Source organism: Furipterus horrens, unplaced genomic scaffold (genome assembly GCF_987537825.1).
Source record: "Furipterus horrens unplaced genomic scaffold, mFurHor1.1.pri manual_scaffold_1, whole genome shotgun sequence".
NCBI classification, from domain to species: Eukaryota; Metazoa; Chordata; class Mammalia; order Chiroptera; family Furipteridae; genus Furipterus; species Furipterus horrens.
The window spans coordinates 53853534-53877024 of NW_028327171.1; the positions used below are offsets into that span (position 1 = coordinate 53853534).

Sequence of the window (23491 nt, forward strand, 5' to 3'; positions counted from 1 at the left end):
TGCCTGGGTTGCAGGTCAGGATACCTGTTAGGGGCATGAGAGAGGCAACCAATGGATATTTCTCTCACACATTGATGTTTCTCTCCCTATCCCCCTTCCTTTCCCTCTCTCTAAAAATAAATAAATAAGACCTTACAAAAATAAAAAAAGAATTAGTGACTTGCTCAAGGGCTCAGAGCCAGAAGTGACAGGTTTGAACCTGGAGCCTTGGTTTCCGCTTTGGAAATAGGGACAACAATTCCCTCCCACCTCCTTCCCTCCTCCCAGGCCCACTGTGAGGATGAAATAAGATAATGTAGGATAAAGCACTTTTAAAAATGTAGAGCTGGCCACATTGTTAGTGATTATGCAAATATAAGCAAATGAGCATCAGTGGCCTTGACTGTTCACTTTGGGAGCTGGGATGTGTTTCAAGAAGTGGGTCGAGGAAAAAACTTTGATGAAGGGCACTGACCCCCTAAGAGGCAGAGTTTTTGGTTGTAAAAAGGGCTGACCAAAGTGGAAGATTAGGGCTAGGACAGGAATCTGGAGGTAAAAAAAATAAAAAGGAAGACTGCAGAAAACTAAAAGATAAGCAACATAGTAAGAATATAATCTTTACAAGATGTAAAGAGAAGCAAGATAGACAACTTCTTAGTCATGAGAAAGAAAGAAGAGCAGCATTGTCAGGACAAGATCAAGAGAAGAAAATATTAACTTAAAGGAGAAGTCAGTAGAGGCCTTGAGAGCCCACTGTTATCAGAACTGAAGGGCGGTATTATTTCCCCCCCAACTCCCACACTCTATTTCCACAGGTGTCTTCCTGTGACCAGAGAGACCCCTTGGGAAGACAAAGCAATAGTCAGGCATGGCAGAGAAAGAGGGTAAGAGACAGAGACGGAAAGTGCTTTGAAGGTGTCATGAAAGCCAAGAGTTGCTGGAATGCGAATAAATTTAGTTCTTGAGTCATATAGTAATAAGTATGCTATTAGATGAATCTTGCAGCCTAAAACATAAAAATGTGCTCAGGCCTTTACCATGTAAGTCTTGCTGAACACATAAATGCCATAAGTGAATATCTTAATTCTGATTACTTATTAAGAAAAAAATACTCAGAGCTGCCACAATTTCACACAGCTAAGGAATGGCAATTATCTAATATTATCAACACGACAATACCAAGAGAATTAGATATAGTTAAAACCAAACCAAACAATGGCTATTTCCATTTTTATGCTGATTCAAAGTGATTATAATAAATGTAATATCTTATATATAAAAAAGGAATTCTAACAAGTATCCATTAATCATTTTCAGATAAAAAGCAGAGTTTATATTTTTATAGTGTGCCCTTTATCTTCCTATACTCTATAAATAGAATTTGTTAAGACTTCAAAAGGAGGGTATTGGAAAGTTATCTTATACCTTGAAAAATATTCAGAGCTGAAATAGGGCAATGAACCACTATATAACAGGCTTTTATGATCCTCAGTATTATACCTCTTGAACTCTAAGAGTCAAACTAAATTTTTTCTGTGTCCTTTTATAAAGTCTAACCTGTGACCATGACAGTGCGAATATTGGCTTTATGCAAATCTTCAAGTACTGCAGGAGTTTCTTGCTTTAATTTGTTTTGCATTATAATTAATCCCATAAAATCCATGTTGTTTTCAATGGCATCTCTGCAGAAAAATAAATTTTAACACATAACGGTTTAGTCAAGAGAGAAGGAGTTATTTTCGCCTAATGTTGATAAAGCAATTTAAAACATCCATAAATTATAAATTAAGACATTTTATATACAGAATAAACCACTTATGTGTTTATGAGTTCAGTATCTTAAAAATTTTAAACCTGGAAAAACAATTCCCAAGAAATACATTTTGAAGTTAAATTTTACCCTTTGAAATTCAGGAATATAAAAATCATTTGGAAATATATAGTTGGCTCTCCATATCCCCAGGAGGGTCCTGGGAACCAATCCTCACACAGATATCAAGGGAGAACTGTATATCTTAGTAAGAACATTTCTTTGTAGTACTAAGGAAATGTTCACCGTGTACCCTACTAACCAAATAAGCAAGCATAAATAAATCTATTTTTTACTGTCCCCATACAACATACCCTAACTTAAATGTTAAGAAAAAAGAAAAAAACTGTCCCATAAGCACATCTGATACAATTATACTAGATTCATTATCAAGCTTTTGATGAATTTTATAAAACTATTGATCAAGTTGTTGATCCTTGAAGAGTGATCTAAGAAGCATTAGCAATTCAACAGTGAGATCTACCTGGAACCCAGAGATAAGTCTTTCAGAGTATTTCTTCAGATTCAATAGTTATCAAGATGCTATTCCTTCAAATAATTGACTGTATAATGCATCAAGTATATGGTAGTCATTGGATGTCAAAGATGAAAAGGCATGATCTCTACTCTCAATATGCTAGCAAAAACATGCATGCAAAAATTACATGTGCTTCAGCACTACAACAGAGATAGTCTGTTCAGTGATGGTTGTGTTAAGAAATCTATTGCTACCAAAATTAAATCACAGAAATTTTTTTTTTCCAATGGAGAATGGGGACTTGGGGTTAGGGACCAAAATTTCAGACTTGCAATAGCCAAGTAGTTTTTTTACACAAAATTTTATAATAAAAGTCCTTTCCTTAGCTATAAACTTAAACATCTTTGAAATGTAATTTAGAACAATGGGGGTTAAAGAACAGTTAGAAAACTGAACTATTGGTGGCAATAGGAGAAATAAGCCTTGAAACCTAAAAATGCAATTCAAAGCACAAAGCTCTACAAATGTGAAACTATTGGGTAAAAAGCACTGCAGTCATTTTTCTATGAGGTACTAGCAGTTTCTAGCTGCAGCTGGTTTCCTAACTTTCCTATGATACAGGTCATGGAAATTTTGCCCTCTATTTAATGAACAGTGCAATATTTAATTCAAGATAAAGGTTCAAGCTATAAGAAAAATGCCAAAACTTATTCTCAACAGGTAGAATGAAAACACAGAGAAGGTCTCAGCTGAAGGATGAGGATGAAGGGGAGCAGAGAGAGAAAACTTGATAGGGAAAGATAAGGTATTCTGGGTAGAAGAAATAGCCTACCCAAGGGCATTAGTATGAAGTCATGAAAGTGTAGCAGTTCCTGCACGATTGGTGAAGTTGCATCTTGAAATCCTAGTTGATAAGGGATGTCTGAATGAATATAGCATGCTCAAGAACTAGAGTCAACTCAACAGTTAGTCATTAGGAGAGAAATGGCAAAAGGTGAAGCTGTAGAGGAAAAAAAAAAAGAGCCTAATATGCCCTTCAAGGATCAGGGTATTTTACATTTTGGATCCCAATCATGCAAATGTATCAGATCGTTTAGTTATTGCCTTTTTGTGTGTATGTGTGAAACATTCATGACTAGACCACATCCCTCAAATATTGTTGTATAGTTAGAATTCCTCATGTAGTTTTTCCTTTTAGATAATTTGGCTATACACTCTACTCCTTTAGTTTTCACTCAGAAAAACACTTTTTACTTAAGGTGCCTGAAAGAATTAACAGAAGTTCTAATAGTCCATAATTTAATTATTGCCCTGTTGTTAAGTATTATGTTATCTGTTCTGGTTAAATATGAACTTGCACACATGTAGAAATATTTCTTCAGGCCAGATTCCTAAAACTACACTTGCTAGGTCAAATGATATAAGCAAATTTAAATGTTCTTTAGAATTTACAATAGTGTAGTAGCAATACATTGCTTGTTGTAATTTTCTCAAATCTTTACTAACACTTGTTATTATCAATCTTTCCAATTTTGCCAACTTTAGGAAAAATGTGATATCACACTGTGGTTTTATTTTGTAGTTCCCCAAGAACGGAAGTGTCCTATCATTTTCATTTGTTCACTGGTCATTTGTATGTTTTTTTCTGGTATTTATCTGTTTGTATGATTTGCTTATTTAAAAAATTACCTGTTTTCTTTCCTGATGCATATCCCTGAGTGTAAACTCCAGTTGGTGATAGAGAGCCATTTATATGAATTCCAGGTTGGAGATTGTTAAAACACTCTTTCTGGAGCAATGTTCAATACAGATTACAGAGAGGAAAGACTAGAAAAAAGAGCTAAGTCCCTGAATTATAGATAATGGAAGTGGGGATGGAAGAAGAGAGGGCTATTTCCCAGGCCATGTTATCAGGTACACCATGAAAGATCCCTAAAAAAAATGTTATCCTCAAAGGGTAGGTTTGTATCAGTTACAGTAAAAGTAATGATCCTTGACTGTAAAACCTGTATCTATACATGGATGGAAAGGTTATGCTGGTAATACCATTTGACATCTGGGGTACAGAATAATTGTACACTGTGACTCACAATACTCTGATTAAATAAGTACTTGGTTCCAACCACTGGGCAATGGCAAGCTGATCATTTGGGAAAAATAAAACTTCTGTAGAATCAGGTTTACTAAAACATAATTATGTTCCTAGAACATGCCTGACACATAGCAGGGAGGGACTCAATAAATGTTTAACAAATAAATTAAAAATAGTTCCAAAGAGCTGTATTTTTATCTCCATCAGCTAAAACAAACATTGCATTTAATGTATGTTTGCATACATTTAATAAATATTTAATAAATATCCAACTGCATACGAATTATTATATGTGACTTATATAAACATATAAATGACAATTACTGCAAAAACTGTTGAAAAATTGTTCATCAACCTTACCTGCTAATATTCTGTACTTTATGCCATGTCAGTTTTGACTCCAATTTTCTGTGTGCAAGAGCAATTACACGGAAACCCTGTTTAGTGTAATCCTCTAACACTTCTTCAAAATCAACAGGAACTTTAAAAGGAAAAAATAAATATCACTGTTGGAATTGCTAATATAAAATTATACAAATTTCAGAATTTGATTCAAAGTCTAGGTGGCTCCTTACCTGTTTCAGGTTTACAAAGACTGGCAATGACCTCAGGTGCTCCTTTCATGTAGGCATCCATTTTCTTGTCCCCTAGTACCCTGGAGACCACACTCATCCGTTGCAAAGCAGAAGAAAATGGGAACTGGCGAACGATTCCTATCTCATAAAGAGCCTGTATAATTTCAAAAGATGCACAAAGCATGTATTATTCTCTTTTTTAAAAGATTTACTTCTTTAATTTTTAGAGAAAGGGGAAGGGAGGGAAAAACAGAGGAAGAGAAACATCAACGTGTGAGAGAAACATTGATTGGTAGTCTTTTACATGCCTCCAACCAAGGACCTGACCCGCAACCCAGACATGTGTCCCAACTAGAAATCTAACCAGCAACCATTCACTTTGTGGGACAGTGCTCAACCAACTGAGCCATACTGGTCAGAGCACATTTATTATTCTTTAAGAATTAAAACAAATATACTTAGGTAACAGGTAAACATTCTTCACTTACTGGAAGTTCAAACAGCTCCTAAAAACAAAACAAAAAGAATAAAGAAAATAGTACAGATTAAGTCCATTAACATACTGAAGATTTTAAAAAATGCATCCATAAAACATTATCTGAAAAATAGCAAAAAACTTCAATTATTTCAAAGACATGTTTCAAGATTGTTTCTCCCCTGCCTCTCATCAAAAAATATATATTCTTGAATATTTTCAAATATTCTGTTATCCTAAAAATATAAACATATTAAGTACTAAAATGAACTAAGAAAAATCTATTTTTAAATTCAACTAAAAATAAAGTCATTCACATATACTTTTTATTAAATTCTAAGAATACAGGTGTAACTTGAATGGATTAATCACCATGTCACCATGTATCTAAATCAGAAGGCACTATGCTGCTCAGGAAATAGGAAGTAAAAGTAATGGCACTTAGAAATATATCTCAATATTTTACAAAGAATACCTGCAACAGCCCAGGTGTAGTTTCTAACAGACACAGTTAAAATATTCATATCTGCATGAGAGTTAAAGGACATGCGATTTCATCTTCTAGTTATATTTCAAACTGAGGATTAAATACAGGCATCAACAATATAATCCATCTTATAGGGATTCCGCACCATTTCCTGGTTTCCTGCAGGTGTAGATTCAGGAAGCAGTTGTTTTGGAGGGCGAACCACAGTTGGCATAATTCTATTGTGAAGTGCTGTTTCCTCTTCAGTTGCTTCTTCCAGAATCTGAAGGGAAATATTCAAAATGTTGTTTTATAAAATTTAATTCACTAGTTCCTTTTTTTAAAATGAAAAACTATGGCTATTTTCAGTGAAGTTAAAAAAATTAGTGTCCAAGGAATAAATGAGCACTACTCGATTATTAGCATGAATAAAACAAAAGACAAAGCTAGTTAAAATCCTAGCAACTTATGGGAGAGAGGAGGAAGAGGTTAGAAGTGAAATAAAAGAATAGAGAAAAACTTCTCTAATTTTGCTCCTATAAACTGTAGGGCTTAGAGACTAATTCTATTTTTTTTTTAATGTTCTTACAGTTCCAAAATTTTCAATCTATCATCCAGAAATTCCTTTCTGCTAACATGAAAGTGTTCAAATGTATACGGAGCTCAGATATGGTTCGTAGAACCAATGGATCAAGAACAATATGAGTTTATTGTTTCAGTTTGCACTCTTCTAGTTAGGATACGACTACCCTAACCCCTTTAAAATTATTATAAAAATATTTTCTTAGTAAAAAAAAGCAAAATCCAAATAAGAACTTGTATTGAAAATAAACATACGTGAAAAACAAACTAATTTGACTCTACAACTGGAGGAATCAACCAATAGGAAAACGTTGGGGAAGGGAACTATGCCCAATTGCCACTTTTATACAATTCTAAGACACACTTTAACATCTCCGAAATTGGGATGCATCTTATGGAGAATCTTATCACATCAAATAGCAGTAGTGACCAGTTATGTGAAAACATTACATTGATCCTTTTTGGGAAGACCAAGCATCAAAGCATCTCAGTCAACAAAATATGCTATTCCACCCTCCCCTCTACACCCCCACTCTTATTAGGGATTTCTGGACCCAAGGGTAGGTAGGACGACGACCATGTCCAGCTTGAAGCAGCTAGAGAGCACGAGACCTTCACTCATTGTCCTTTATAAGATTACAAAGGGTCTTAAGTCTGTGAGGGCAGAACTGTTTTTAATGTTATAAAAAATTAAATAGTTAATTACTTTTTTTAAAAAAAGACTAATATAGGAAAGGGTGAAGCTGGGGAACTTACATGCACAACCCATGGACATGAACTAAGGGGGATGGGATTGCTGGGGGAGGTGGGGTGCTGGGCAGAGGGGAGCAAAGGGGAAAAAAATTGGAACTACAGTAGTCCCTCGCTATATCGCATTTCACTTATCCCGGCCTCACTGTATTGCAGGATTTTTAAAAATATCATATTTAATTATTTATTGTGGATTTTTCGCTGTATCACAGGATTTTGCAGTACTGTATACATACGTTGTTAAAGCTACGTAGGTTTAAGAGTGTAGAATAAATGTAAGATTCCTACTTCGCGGGGGGGTCTGAAACATAATACCTGCGATAAGTGAGGGAATACTGTATTGTAACAGTATAATCAATAAAATATACTTAAAAAATAAATGACATTAAAAAAAACACAAAAAACAAAAACATGCTATTACACAAACTTACTTAACCCATTTTTTAAAAATTCTACAAACAAAACATTAAAATCTACTGAAAATCTATTCAGTTGAAGAGAAGGTTTAAAAAGCATCAAAAATAAATCAGTCCTGTTTTGCTTTCCTCTCTACAAATGAAGTGGGCCTCCTTCAGAAAATTAAATTTGACAAGTATTTACTGTGAGTTTTCAGAAGATGGCAGAGCACCTATCCACTCATTCATTTCCTTCCCCTTCAAAATCTAAACAACACACACACACACAAATAAATTTATAAAAGTAAATAAAAAGGAAAGTAGGGAGAGGAGATTTCCAATATGGTGACAAAAGGCAAACCTGGACCTTACTGATGAAGATATCAATGAAGGAAACAGGAACCCAGAATAAACACAAGAGGATAAAGAGGAGAGGTGGGAACATTTCTTATCAACCAGAATAACTGAGCTGAGCCAAAAACAAAAAACTAAATAAGGGAGTCATTCCCTAGAGACATTGCAGAGTAAAGCCCTAAGTGTGCAGGCACTGTTGGAGTGTGTGAGGAATTCAGCCTGAAGACTGAAGCAGAAGTATCTGCTCCTCTGAGACTGAAGAACGAGACTGAAGAATGCCTGCCCTCGGTACACGCTCGACACACAAGCTCTTCCGGGTCAGCCTTCCTATTCAAGAAAACAGTTTTACGTATGTATGGACAAGGATAAAAATTATACTGCAGCTACCCAGGGTTGCCAAATGAAGCCTTCATTCTTAAATATGAAAGTATTATCAAGATGTATAATGAAAACCGAAAGCATGAAAAAGCATTATGGGTACGAAAGAAAAACAAGCAAACAAACAAAAAATAATACTGGCCCAGAGAATATAACTCATTCAAAAGCCAGAAGGGAACTATAAAAACAAAACTATTTTTGCATTTATAAAAGAACTGAATGCTATGAAATGGTTAACAACCAAAGAACATAATCAAGCACAAGGAAATTAAAATTATCAATGGCAAAACATGTAGAAGGAACAACACAAACCTCTGGGCATAAGGACATAGGAAGTATAAGATGGGTCAAAGAACATTAAAGACACATCACTACTCTATACTTTCTGCCTGACCAATAAACTGAGATGCTGAAGATCATCTTATTGACTCAGGCTTAACGCTCCAAGTTGCTGACAGCTGATTATTTATTATACCTATAAAGCAGGGAGGTCTGAGCAGGTCATCCTCTACTAAAGGTGCTTATTTTTTAAGTGAACCAATTTAACTAAAATAGACTTTCTTTTTTTACACAATTATAATGATCTCTCTAGGGGTGTCCATTTAAAAATTACATCATTCCTTTCATGGTACAAGACAGACTGCTGTCGAAATGACCAGCAGAGACAGTAATTCTGCAAGGTAATTTTTACTCTACTTTCCTAATGTTACTTGTACTTTAAAATATTAAACTTACCCATCCAATGGCTTCAAACATTTTCAAATCAAGTGGATCACCAGAAAGCACTCCTTCAATTTTTGTGAGTGAATGGCAAGTAGCCATACAAGCAACAAACTGAGATTTTACCAACATCTCATTGCAAACGTTTTCTTCTGGCAAAAGAAAACTAAATAGAAAATGTACTGAATTAGAATCATGAATTCCAAGACTTAAGACAATATTCTAACAATACTCAGGTTTTATAATTTAAAAAAACAGAAATAAAACATTTGCACTTTAGCACATTTTAACTAAAGTTTTAGGTGTTCAAAAACTTTTTCTTCCATGAATATTATACATAACTAAAATACAGCATTATCTTAGATTCTGAGTAACTAGGCCAGACATAACACTGTAGAAAATACTAGATATTAAATAATAATTAAAACTCCTGCCTATGGACATACGGCAGATTAAAAACACTCTTACAAAAACATAAAATGAATGTGCAACATAAATAGAAGGAAAGGAAAACCAGAGGGGTATAAAGTTAAGCAGATGCCATGACTACACAGGGGAGAAGGAAGAAGGGAGGGGATCCTTCTTAGGGAGCCACCAAACAACCTCGGTTTTAATAACCACATTGGAACAGGAGACAAAAGTCCAGGCCACATACAAAGTGGGGACTTGAAACTAGGATAGCTAGTGTTCTTCAAGAACTATATCCTTGGAAGAACAGTGTACTAAAAAAAAATTTACTCACAGACACAAAGGCATAAGTAACAATAAGCTTCTCTCTCTTTACCCCCAACCCCTGCCCCAAGTTCAAGAAAATACAGTTGCTAATAGCTATAATATTTACTGTGCACTAGATACTATTCTAAAAACTTTAAATATATTTGCCTCATCTCAACCTCACAGCATAGGGGTTGTTTTATTATCCCCATTTTAAAGATGAGAAAACCAAAGCAGAATGGTTAAGTAATTTACCAAGGTTACACAGCACATAAGTGACAAAGGATTCAAGCATGGATTTGGTTTCAGGGACTGAACTCTGAATCACTACGCTGCTCAGGATGGGATTTGGGTTTTACTATATGCTACTACCTGGTTTGAAAATCCCCAAGTTATGAAAGTAACATTAAAGTTTGTCTTGATACCACTCTTGGCCAAACTCCTGGCTAAGCAAAGGCAAAGCTCTGTAGAGAGCAGCTCCCACAGCACAACCACAGAGGAGGGAGTCTCACAGAAAATCCTGCTAAGGATGAGTTCATAATTTAAAAATGCACCAGGAAACAATTTTCACTAATCAACAGACACAACAAAGACAGAATTAGAATCCCATAAATTCCGGGTAATAGAATGGCGATATAAAAAACATGCAAAAAGGCCTTTTAAATTAAAGACTTAGAAAAAGAAGAAGATACCACAGCGGGAGAAGGAGAGAGGCAGATTTGTAAAGAACCAAATGAAGTTTCTTGTCCAACATATAGTTATAATTTCCAGGTGAAGAGAAAACAAGAATGGAGGAACGGCCATACTGGAACAGAAAGAGGTTAAAAAATTCCCAGAAATTATGACAAGCATAATTCCTTAGAATTAAAGAAGCAAAACGAGGCTTACACAAATAAAAAGATGATGGTGAAAGTGCAGAAATCAAAGATAAAGAAATATTTTTAAAACAAAAAAGGAGAAGAAAATTACTATAGAGAATAAGACTTCTCAATAGCAATACCAAAAGGAGTCAGAAGAGACAGAATAACATGTTCTAAGTGCTGAGAGAACACAACTGTCAGCCTAGAAATCTATAGTTACACCACCGCTCAATAGTGATAGTGAAACAAAGAATTACTAATGAATATAGTTATAGAAGATGGAATTTAATCCAGAGGAATGGGATACAAGAAACAATGGTTAGCAAAGATATTTGTAAAACACAGGTAAATCTGAGCATGCAGACTGTAGAAAACCAGTCATAATCATCAAATATTATGCAATAAATATATATAAGAAGGGAGGGGGATAATCAAAGTAAAAGTATTCCACAGTGTATGGTATTTGATGACATTTAAAAACCAATAAAGATACCCATAAACTTCAGATTTTAATATGAATAATTTAAGGATAAGTAGCAAAAGATTAGGATGTATAAATTCTGAGAAACTGTAAGAAAGAAGTATGTGAAAATGTGTGCATGTATATATCTGAAACCACAATAAATGTGAACACGAGGCACAGAAAGATTGAGAGGTAAAGAGATTGAGAAGTAAAAGGATTAAGGAGAGCCCTGACTGGTGTGGCTCAGTGGGTTGGGTGCTATCCGGCAAACCAGAAGGTCGCCGGTTCAATTCTGGTCAGGGCACATGCCTGGATTGTGGACCAGGTCCTTTGTTGGGGCCTACGAGATGTAGCTAACTGATGTTCCTCTAGCACATCAATGTTTCTCTTTCCCTCTATTTTTCCTTCCCTTCCCCTCTTGCTAAAAGTAAATAAATAAAATCTTTAAAAAATTAAGAAGATATGCAAAGCAAAATTAGGCAAATTAAGGCTGGGGTGTAACTATATAAAAAACACTAAATGAAATACAATTTAAGGCAAGATACATTAGTAGGGATAAATAAGTTTGCAACTGTGAAACTGCATGAACCAAACAATAGCCAAACTGTCACAGACTTTTGAGAGAAAAAAGTGACATGAACACAACCATAGCAGTAAAACTTCTAAGCATCAAAAGACAACAAAAACAAAGTAAAAGAAGAGATAGATTGGTGGAATATTTTTGCAATGCATACTACTGAAAAAGATTACTATCCAGAAATACAAAGGATGTCTGACAAATGAATAAGATAAAGACTAACAACACAATAGAAAAATTAGACTGTAAACTGGCAAAACACATAAGAATGCTACATGTGAAAATATGCTCAGCTTTATAAGCAATGAAGAAACAACAAATAAAGCCACAAGAAAATATCATTTCTTATTTATCTCTTCAACAAAAATTAGGAGTCTAGCAATATAAAGTTTGGCAAGGATGCGGAGCAACAGGAGCTCTTATCCACCAAGGAAGAGTGAGTTAGCACCATCACTTAGAAAGCAATTAGGCAATACCTGCTAAGGCTGTAGCCATGCCTGTGCTATATAACTACTGACATTTTTAGGAAGTTTACTGAAACTCAACCACATGCTCACAAGAAGTTGTGTATAAGAATTTTAATTGCAACAATTTGTGAAAGTGGAAGGGAAAAGGGAGGGAAAAAAAAGTGAAACAGTCCTTTAATAGAACAGATATCATGGCTTAATCATATAATGGAATACTAAACAATAGCTAAGAGTAATAAATTAGATCTATACATATCAACATTGATAAATCTTCAAAACAATGTTAAGTGGCAAAAAGCAGCAAAAACATGTACAGGTTATCAGTTATGAATATTTTATAGACAGATCTTGTTTATAGGTAGGCATGTATGTGGTGAAAATATAAAAACATGCAAAGATAATAACAGAATACAATTTCAGAATGATGGTAGATGTAGGAAAAGGGGTCGATTAAAACTTTAGCAAAAAAAAAAAAAAACTTTAGCAGTATCTGTAATATTTTAAATCTTTTAAAAGACCTGAGTAAATATAAAAATATGTCTACTGTCTGTTACATTTGTATGTTTGAATGTTTCTCATATTAAAATATTTATAAGACATTAACTAAAAAAAGAAGAAAGGCTACTTAATATTTACCGTGTATTTTCCACTCGTTGAATCCCCCAAAGATCTAAACCATCTTCAGTTAGAGTTCCAGTCTAAAAATAAGTACACATACAAAATATGAATAATGCCTCCAAAAACAAAAATCATAAAAATTTATACTACATACATAGGAATACTATACAGCTGTTTAAAACAAACAAACAAACGAAAAAGGAAACAATAAGATGTGTCTATGCTGATAGAGAATAACTTTGAGGACAAATAGTTGAAGTGGGGAAAAGGGTGAAGAGTACCCCTTATGGTATGGATCCTCTATGTATAAGGGGGCATATGTGTACGTCTGTATATTTATGTGATTGTATTATTAAAAAACAAACACTGGAACAATACACCAATTAATCTATCAATCAATAAAGGATGCCTACGCAGGAAAAAAAGATTAGGGCATAAGCAGCCAAAAAAGGAAGGGAACAAGTTAAATAACATCAGGGGAAGCAATCAGCCAAATCCAGAATGTAAATGACCTGATTTCTTCAATAGAATGATTGGGAAGAAGAGCAACTGTTACAGATTAATTGTACCCAATACAATCATTTGGATTCCGACTGAAAAAACTAACTAAAATTTTAGTACATTTTTGAGAAAGACAGAGAAACCTAAATATAAGCTGGATATTGGTTAATACTAAGGAGTTGTATAATTGTAGTAAGCAATTATAATGGTATTGTGGTAATGTTTTTTAAAAAACATCCAGAGAAGCATGCTGAGGCATACGGATGAAATAATGTCTGGTGCTGCCACCTTCAAAATAAAGGACTAAACAAAGACTGACAAAATGCTAATAACTTAAAGCTGGGTAATGGGGTATGTGAGGGTTGATTATACTTGATCTTTTCTGCACTTACTGTGTCTGCTTAAAATTTTTACCAGTAATGTTTCCAAAAAAAGAAAAGCATTAAGTGAAATTTTCTGAACAGAGAAACATAAAATTTATCCCTGGGATGTGATCCTTTTTTTCAACAAAGTATTTGTTAAAAAATATTTTGTTTCATTTGGGTGGTGAGCACATGATGCAATATACAGACAATGTATTATAGAACTGTACACTTGAAGCTTATATAATCTTATTAACCAATGTGACCCCAATAAGTTTAATAAAAAAATAAAATGAGAAAAAATATTTTCTCTCATTTCCTTTAATAATGAAGATGCACAAAAATTAAATTCTTATCATACCAGTTACTTACGTTTAATTCTCAAAATAAAACTTGTAGGTAAACTAATTTCAGTTGAGAAGAGACAAGGTGTATTTCACACAAGTATAAAATTTGTTATTTTCACATAAAACAAAAAAATCAGTGACCTTCATTATTTTGAAACATATTCAATAAAATCACAGAGCAAACACTGAACATATATGCTTAACAGCAGTAAAATTCCAGTAAATATACCTGTATGGAGCTTGTTCTGTTAAAACATGAAAGATCAGAAAGCCTCTATTACTATGACTACTTCTAGACATAATTCTGGATATGAATAATTAGATAACTTCAGATTTGGGCAAATAGGCAATATCCAAAGTACTAAAAGTTAAAAATATAATAAGAAGAAAAATACAAAAATGATACATATGCCAAGTAAGTTGAAAAAGAACAAAATTAGAGGAACATTAAAGAATGTGTTCAAATTGGTTGACAAAGAATATAGAAAACATTAAAGGTTTGAAAACTACAAAGTAACCTTTGAGAACAATTATGAAACTGAACCAACCTTATCAAAGCAAACAAGATTCAGCTGTCCACAGATATTTATCCTTTGGGGACTGATGCAGAAAATACCAATTTTTTTTAGTCTTCTATGGGCATACACAATACCAGCAGTCATTGCAGCAGGAAGTGCAGGTGGCACAGTAATTGTAATAATATCAAGCGACTCAATAATTATTACTCCAACCTCTACCTGTGATCACACAAAAATAAGTGTCAGAGCCCAATATTTACTAATCTAGTAAGGGTATTTCTTTAGTGAAAACCGTTTTCAATGTTATATAATAAAATACAAATCTATCAGCCCTTTATAATCTTTTCCCTTTAGGGATACTGCAAAATAGAAAGCTCAATAAATTCTGAATGGTCTGTAGAATAACAGCTATTTTTAAAGGAAATTCTTATTTTAACAATTCTACATACTTCACATACTATACACTTCAAAGTTCAACAAACGTTGGGAAAGAGGAAGTGAAACTTTCATTATATGCAGATGATATGATAGTATACCTAGAAAATCCTATAAACTCCACTAAAAGACTACTCAATATAATAAGTGAATTTGGCAAAATCGCAGGGTACAAAATAAATATACAGAAATCCAAGGCATTTCTGTACACCAACAATAAAATAGCAGAGACAGAGACAAAAAAGAAAATACCATTTACTATAGCAACAAGAAAAATAAAGTACCTAGGAGTAAACTTAACCAAAGAGATAAAAGACCTGTACTCTGAAAATTACATAACATTGAAGAAAGAAATTAAGGAAGAAACAAATAAATGGAAGCAAATACCATGTTCTTGGATGGGAAGAATCAACATCATCAAAATGGCCATACTACCCAAAGCAATTTACAAATTCAATGCAATCCCTATTAAAATACCAATGACATATTTCACAGACCTAGAACAAATACTCCATAAATTCATATGGAACCAAAAAAGACCCCGAATAGCAAAAGCAATCTTGAGACAGAAGAACACAGCAGGAGGAATCACAACACCAGATATCAAACAATACTACAAAGCCACTGTAATCAAAACAGTATGGTACTGGCATAAGAACAGACATATAGATCAGTGGAACAGAATAGAGAGTCCAGAAATAAACCCAGGCCTCTATGGTCAACTAATCTTTGATAAAGGAGGAAGGAACATAAAATGGAGTGAGAAGAGCCTCTTTAACAAATGGTGCTGGGAGAACTGGATAGGGACCTGCAAAAAAATGAAACTAGACCACCAACTTACACCACACACGAGAATAAACTCAAGATGGATCAAAGACTTAAATGTAAGCCGTGACACCATAAAAGTCCTAGAGGAAAACATAGGCAAGAAAATATCAGATATCTCACGTAACAATCTCTTCACGGACACATCTCCTAAAGCAAGAGAAATAAAGGAAAAAATAAATAAATGGGATTACATCAAACTGAAGAGTTTCTGCTCAGCAAAAGAAAACAACAGCAAATTGAAAAGGAAACCAACCATATGGGAAAACATATTTGCCAATGACATCACAGACAGGGGACTGATATCCAAAATATATAAAGAGCTGATACGACTCAACATCAAGAAAACAAACAACCCAATTAAAAAATGGGCAAGGGACCTGAACAAACACTTCTCCGAAGAGGACATACAGAAGGTCCATAGACACATGAAAAAATGCTCAACATCATTAGCCATCAGGGAGATGCAAATAAAAACCACAATGAGATACCACCTTACACCAGTCAGAATGGCCATCATCAACAAATCAACAAGCAACAAGTGCTGGCGAGGATGTGGAGAAACGGGAACCCTACTGCACTGTTGGTGGGAATGCAGACTGGTGCAGCCACTATGGAGAACAGTATGGAATTACCTCAAAAGATTAAAAATGGAACTGCCTTTTGAACCAGCGACTCCACTACTAGGATTATACCCGAAGAATCTTGAAACACCAATTCAAAAGAACTTATGCACCCCTATGTTCATAGCAGCACTGTCTACAATAGCTAAGTGCTGGAAACAACCTAAGTGCCCATCTGTAGATGAGTGGATCAAAAAACTGTGGTACATTTACACAATGGAATACTATGTAGCAGAAAGAAAGAAGGAACTCCTACCATTTGCAACAACATGGATGGAACTAGAGAGAATTATGCTTAGTGAAATAAGCCAGGCAAAGAAAGAAAAATACCATATGATATCACCTAATACAGGAAACTAAAGAACAACACAGACAAAGGAACTAAATAGAACAAAAAGCAGAGTAGCAGTCAATAGGGGGGAGGGGAGAGGGAGAGAAGGGGGATAAGTAAGGGAAGGGTTTAATTAAAGAGCCTGTATGAAGGACTCATGGACATGGACAGCGGGGAGGGATATGATTGCGGGAGAGGGGGTGGGCTGGATGGGGGAGAGAAATTGGGGGAAAAGGGGACAACTGTAATTGAAAAACCAAAATAAAAAAAATAAAAATAAAAAAAAAAAGTTCAACAAACGTATGTCAGATGTTGACTCTTATTACAAGCACTGTACTGTACCACTCTCTACAGGGAATAGAAAAGAGAAATTTCAAAGAGCCCCAAGATACACCTTCAATAATAGCAAATAATTTTAATGCTGTATATCCCAGAAGTTAAAAAATGAGTAAATAAAGCTTATGGTGAGCATGTGGTTGTCCCTCCCTTTTTTAAGTCACTAGACAGCAAGTGACTTCCTGCTGATGAAAGTGTTCTATACTAGTACTTTCAAATATATTACAGTAGCTACTAGTCTCATACAGCTTTTAAGTTAAAAGTTTAGTTCTTGAGTCTCACTAGCCACTTTTCAAATCCTTAGTAGTCACATGTGATAATTAAGACTCAACCCCTGAGAGTCCCATGTACATACCTCATTTAAAATGCTATTGATAATAGTGTAGACAAATCCAATGGCAGCCACTGCCACAAGACACAGAAGAAACATGTAGGCATCTCTGTAGAGTTTAAAATCAGTTGGTTTGGGATACAATATGGAACGAACAAGCTGTCCTTTGGAAGTACTAAATCCTTTTCAAAAAAATTAAAGAAAATGACATATATTTATAAGAAAATGAGAACTCTCTCAAAACAGAGTATTTATTTATTTATTTCGTCTGTATTTGCTTCAGGTGTACAGCATAGTGATTACACAATCATAATTTACATAGTGTTCCCCTCAATATTTCCAGTACCCCAACTGGCACCCTACATAGCTATCACAATATGCAAAACAGGATCTCTTTTTAAACATTCAGTAGGCATCAAGTATGCTAAAATATTCAAGAAAAGATTAGATGTTTTTTACCTGTTCTAACTACTATGGCTTTTACAAGTTCTCCAGTGTAGAAACGAGTTTGAATAACAGTAGTCCCACAAAACAAAGTGTGTCGTTTATGTATTTCTGGACTATATAATTCATCTTCCATTCCTTTTATATCCACTGAAGGATTTGGCAAATTAGTCTTTGTCACTGGAACACTTTCTCCTTAAAATAATAATAATAAATTAAAGCATAGAAATCAGTGTCAAACACATACAACTTGAAATGTTAGAATACCCTAAATGTTATCTTACTCTTTACAATAGTTACTAAAATGGAGTTCTCATAATGGATAACATAACTTATTCAATTAGCTTTTTGTCTACCAATTTCCTTGCCCCAAAATATCAAATCTTGTTTCCCACAATAATCCCCAAAAGTGATTTGTAATTCAAAGATAATCACTTTGAAATGATTGTGTCAAGTTTCAAACAAGGAAACCAGCTATGTTGCCATAGCCCCAGCACCTGTTCTCTTATCGGCAAGAACTGAACTGGAAAGCACTCTGTGACCTTAAGCATGCAGAGATGTGAAGACCTACTCCTAACCTCCAGTAAACACACACACACACACACAAGCGTGCGCACACAAGGAAGAGGAAAGGCACCTGGAGAAGGGAGAGAAGAGGAAGTAGTATGGTAGTTCTCTCAAACAATAACAAACAGCCAAATTCTTTTTAACAATGAAATGTAATCTGTGTAGCATCCACTTCTCGATTCAAAGCCAACAAGTGTGTGGGGATATTTATGTGTGAGTGCGTTTTAAGACAAGATTCTTAAGTTTGAAAACATATATAGGAATCCCTTTCTAGAAGCCAGATTAACTATGACAATAAAAAAATCCCTTTGATAAAAGAAGATATAAAGTCCTAGCTTCAGATTGTTAATTTCTAAATGGAAATCATTTTGAAGTCTACTTCTCCCCACTTAGAGAAAAACATAGTCTTTATTTCCACTTTTAACACATCAAATAGGGAAGTAAATATGCTGCATTCTCTGTAGGCTACAGAGTCCTTTTCTCTTCCCTTACTATAAAGCATTCCCTCATGTCAAGAGTGGACAGGAGTATGCCAAGAAATGTAGCAATAACCAGAATAGTGATTTAGTATCACAGCTGAATATAATGAAGAATTTGGTCCCCTTAGAATAAAAATAAAAACAGAAAACACTTCAATATCCACGACATACATAACAATCATAAATAAAGGCTACAAACAGCATAGCTAATTTGGAAATAATTTAATCAGTAACCACTTAATTCAATATCATTATAAACAACTCATCTGATTTTTACTCATTTTGTTTAGTTTACCTGTTAACATGCTTTCATTTACAATGCAAGTACCATTAATAAGTACTGCATCACAAGGCATGATTGTCCCATTTAATGGAATGACCATAACATCTCCTGGCACAAGGTCTGTAGAAAAGATCTCTTCTCTTTCTAGATTTAAAGAAAAAAAAAAGGGGGGGGGGGCGGTAAAAAAGCCTGGAAAGAATATTCTTTAACTTAAAATAAACATAAGCAAAAAAAAGGTCACCTGTTCTCAATAAGATGTTATAAATATAACAGAGTTAAACAGGAAAATTCCAAGAAACAAAAAGTTTTGATAAATAAGTTTATTATTCCTTAGGCTAACAAAGCATGGTATTTAAGGACGTCAACTAGTTTGTCCCCTGACAGGACACCAACTGTGCACAGGTGACGCTAAGTCCCCTCTGACCAAACATGTGGGTGAGCGCTAACACTCAATAATCAGTTTTAGCTAAGAGCCCTCTTAGAAAATAAATAGTAATCCTCATGAGACAGACCCCCACACCTCTCACAATGGGTAAATAAACTTGGATTTCTATAACCTCTTTGAAACAGAAGAAAGCATTGAAAATTTTAGCATTTTCGCTTTTAACAGCATTTTTCCCAGTATTATTCTTCTCACTGTCCCTACTTACAGTTTCACTGCCTTCTCAATATTCCTAAAATAGTCCTAATATATTTTAGATATTATTTTAAATAAATTTATACAATAAGCATTGTAATATTTCATCTAGTTCATTATTTCCTTAGAAATTTGTGTATTATATTCAAGTTAGCTTAACACTTTTTAAAAAGATATTTCCAAGTTACAAGTTTTTCTTTAGGATTGCCTTATATTTGGGCATTCTCTCTCTCTCCCTAGTCTTTTTCCCACCTAGTTTTAACACTACGCTCAGAAGACAGTTATACTAGTTTGTAAACAAAAATGGGTAAGGAGAAAACTATTGCTTGTGACGTCAGTGCATAGGACAAACAATCTTTCCTTTGTAAAAAATAATTAAAAAACTAGTTTACTAAGCTATGAGTGGAAAAAACTTGTAAAGAATTCTAATAGACTTCTGTCCAAGAGGAGGCCTAGACAGATACGCTGTGTCTCCCTTCACAACTAAGAAGGAATACAACTACTTCAAAACTAGAGACAACCAGACATTCTAGAAAATCAAGCTGCATGGTGTCCGACAAACAAAGAAATAAAGAAGTGCTCATCCAGACAGGTAGGAGGGGCAGAGCCGGGTCAGAGAGGACCCAGGGTGGTGGTGGCAGCGGCAGCAGCAGCGTCAGCCTGGCGAAAGCGCAGTCACATGTTTTTTAAAAAGTAGGGAGGGACACCTGGGGAATGCTCCCAGCACCAGACCAGACTGTACAGCTCACGGTTACAGCGTCGGGAAAAATCAAGTCTCATTGCTTTTGACTGTGCAAACCAGTGGGAGTTGGGGTGGAGGCAGAAACTGCCAGTCTCTCAGTAGTCTGTTTGTTTAAAGGGCCCTCACGGTCCTAGAATGTCTACAGACCCACCCACTCTGGGAACGACAGCCAGGGCAACAGCTAGAGGGGTGCCAGTCCCATACAGGAAGTGGGAGAAGTGCCTGGAAAAGGGGCGAGTGCTGAGCAAGCGTCATTGTACCCTCTCAGACCCCTCCCCCACATACAGTGCCACAATGTGGTGAAACGGGTCGCCCTCTACTGACAAATACCTAAGGCTCCGCCCCTTACAACATAACAGGATCAACAGCTCTACCTAAGACACAGAAGCGAACAAACACAGGAGCCTGTCAAGATGAGGAGACAGAGAAGTATGGCTCAAAAGGGGGAATGAATCAAGGTTCCAGTGGGAGAACTAAGCGACAAGGAGGTAGCCAACCTAACAGACAAAGAGTTCAAAACACTGGTGATAAAGACGCTCACAGGCTTGACAGATATGCTTAAGTATGGCAAACACATAAAGAAAGAAGTGAAGGCTATGCTAAATGAAACAAGAAAAAATCCACACAAAACCAATGGTGAAAGGAAGAAAACTGGGATTCAAATCAATTATTTGGAAGCCCTGGCTGCTGTGGCTCAGTGGATAGAGCGTTGGCCTGTGAGCCAAGTGTCACTGGTTAGATTCCCAGTCAGGGCACATGACTCGGTTGCACGTCAGGTCCCCAGTTGGGGGCATGAGTGAGAGGCAACCACACAGTGATGTTTCTCTCCCTCTCTTTCTCCTTTCTCCTCTCTCTAAAAATAAATAAATAAACAAATAAATTACTTAAAAATTAAAAAAAAAAATCAATTATTTGGAATATAAAGAAGAAAAAAAGTCAACCAGTATAGAATGAGGAAACAAGAATGAAAAAAATGAGGAGAGGCTTAGGAACCTCTGGGACAACTTCAAACATGCCAACATCTGAATCATGGGGGTGCCAGAAGGAGAAGAAGAGCAAGAAATTGAAAAGTTATGCGAAAAAATAATGAAGGGAAAACTTCCCAAATTTGGTGAAGGAAATAGACATACAAGTCTGGGAAGCACAAACAAGCTAGACCCAAAGAGGACCACACCAAGACACATCATGATCAAAACACCAAAGGTTAAAGATAAAGAGAGATCTTAAAAGAAGCAAGAGAAAAGCAGAGAGTTACCTACAAAGGGGTGCCTATAGGACTATCAGCTGATTTCTCAAAAGACACTTTGCCGGCAAGAGGGACTGGTAAGAAGTATTCAAAGTGATGAAAATTAAGGACCTACAACCAAGATTACTCTATCCAGCAAAGCTATCATTTAGAATGGAAAGGCAGTTGAAGTGCTTCCCAGACAAGGTAAAGCTAAAGGAGTTCATTATCACCAAGCCATTATTATATGAAATGTGAAAGTGACTTAAGAAAAAGAACATCAAAACTATGAACATTAAAATGACAACCAACTTACAACTATCAACAACTGAGTCTAAAAAATAAAAACAAAATCAACTAAGCAAACCAGAATAGGAACAGAATCACAGGTGTGGGGATCATTTGGAGGGTTATCAGCCGGGAGGGGGAGAAATGGGGAAATGGTGCAGGGATTAAGAAGCATAATTGGTTGGTACAAAATAGACAGGGAGAAGTAAGAATAATATAGGAAAGGGTGAAGCCAAAGAACTTATCTGCATGGCGGATGGACATGAACTAAGGGGGATAGGATTGCTGGAGGGAAAGGGGGTACTACTCTAGCAACATAATCAATAAAATATACTTAACAAAATTTAAAAAAGAATTCTATTAATATCCTAATAATATTCAGTAAATATAACAATGTTCATTTTTAACAAGGTACCTAGTTTTAAAACTCTTTTAAAGTTGGTGATACCACTTGAAATTCTATTCTTCTTAAATCTACTAGGAGGCAAAATATCAATGATCTGTTTAGACTATACAAAGAGGACAGGCCAAGTTAAATGGTACGTGTGTCCTAGCATCCCCAGTATTTTCAGCAGCAGCAGAGCAGGAAGAGGAGGAGCACCAATTAGCTGACACATCTAAGACTGCAGCTAGGGGAAGCAGGTAAATAATCCCAGCTCAAGTAGCAACTGACCAGGAAGCACAGGGAAGGAAGTACTGTTAGGCCAAACTGTTGGCATTTGGATGTGGTATACTAGAGCCAAGCAAATGGAGACTGATCTGGTGTTCTTAATAAATCTAAGTGGCTACCTCCCCCTTATCTACTTTACCTCTCCAACATCTCACCAAACTAAACGTCCAAAGCATCATCATTCCCTACAATCCTGCTTCTCCTTCTATTTAATTAAATGGCGCCAACCTCCATCCCCGACTGACACTGCTCTATCACCGTGCATCCAATGAATCGTCAAACCCTGTTCAATGCCCTTTTAACTTCCTTTCAAACCCATATCATTTCTCTCCATTTCCACAACCTTCACACCTTGATCCATTTTATTCCTTCAATATTACTCCCCTCTAAACCAGTGTGAACATGGCAATCAGAATAATTTTTTCAAAAAGGCAAATAATGATCAGATCACTCCCCTGCTTAAAACCCTTCAATAGCTTTCCACTGAGTTTCTGGAATGAATCAAAGTTCTTTAACATGCCTTAGAAGGCTGTCCACCACCTACTTTCCACACCTGCCACACCGAATTTCAGTTATTACGATGCCCAAACTCCAGGCCTTTGGGCACTCAGCACCCTCTTCCTCTCCAGTCTCATCCCCACCATACCACCACCTTCTCACCTACCTCTCATCTGACTAATTCAACCACTTAAAAAATACTTATTCAAACCAGCTATCCCTGACACCTACAGTAAAATAAGATATCACTAATATCTAATAAGCTCCCTGACCTCTCCCTAACATAGCATTTTTCA

General features: G+C 35.5%; 1 protein-coding gene across 4 annotated transcripts in view; it reads right to left on the bottom strand.

The window, feature by feature from the left end:
* Window positions 1-23491, bottom strand: part of ATP13A3 (ATPase 13A3) — an 86768-nt gene that overhangs the window by 30149 nt on the left and 33128 nt on the right. For all 4 annotated transcript variants that reach the window (XM_090275530.1, XM_090275513.1, XM_090275521.1 and 1 more), the window contains exons 11-21: window positions 19148-19279; window positions 17822-18001; window positions 17387-17544; window positions 14512-14700; window positions 12772-12833; window positions 9070-9220; window positions 6042-6158; window positions 5423-5440; window positions 4935-5088; window positions 4720-4840; window positions 1537-1661 (exon numbers count right to left, since the gene is read on the bottom strand). In XM_090275530.1, the coding sequence (XP_090131656.1) occupies window positions 1537-1661; window positions 4720-4840; window positions 4935-5088; window positions 5423-5440; window positions 6042-6158; window positions 9070-9220; window positions 12772-12833; window positions 14512-14700; window positions 17387-17544; window positions 17822-18001; window positions 19148-19279 (1407 nt within the window). The remainder of the gene's footprint in view (window positions 1-1536; window positions 1662-4719; window positions 4841-4934; window positions 5089-5422; window positions 5441-6041; window positions 6159-9069; window positions 9221-12771; window positions 12834-14511; window positions 14701-17386; window positions 17545-17821; window positions 18002-19147; window positions 19280-23491) is intronic.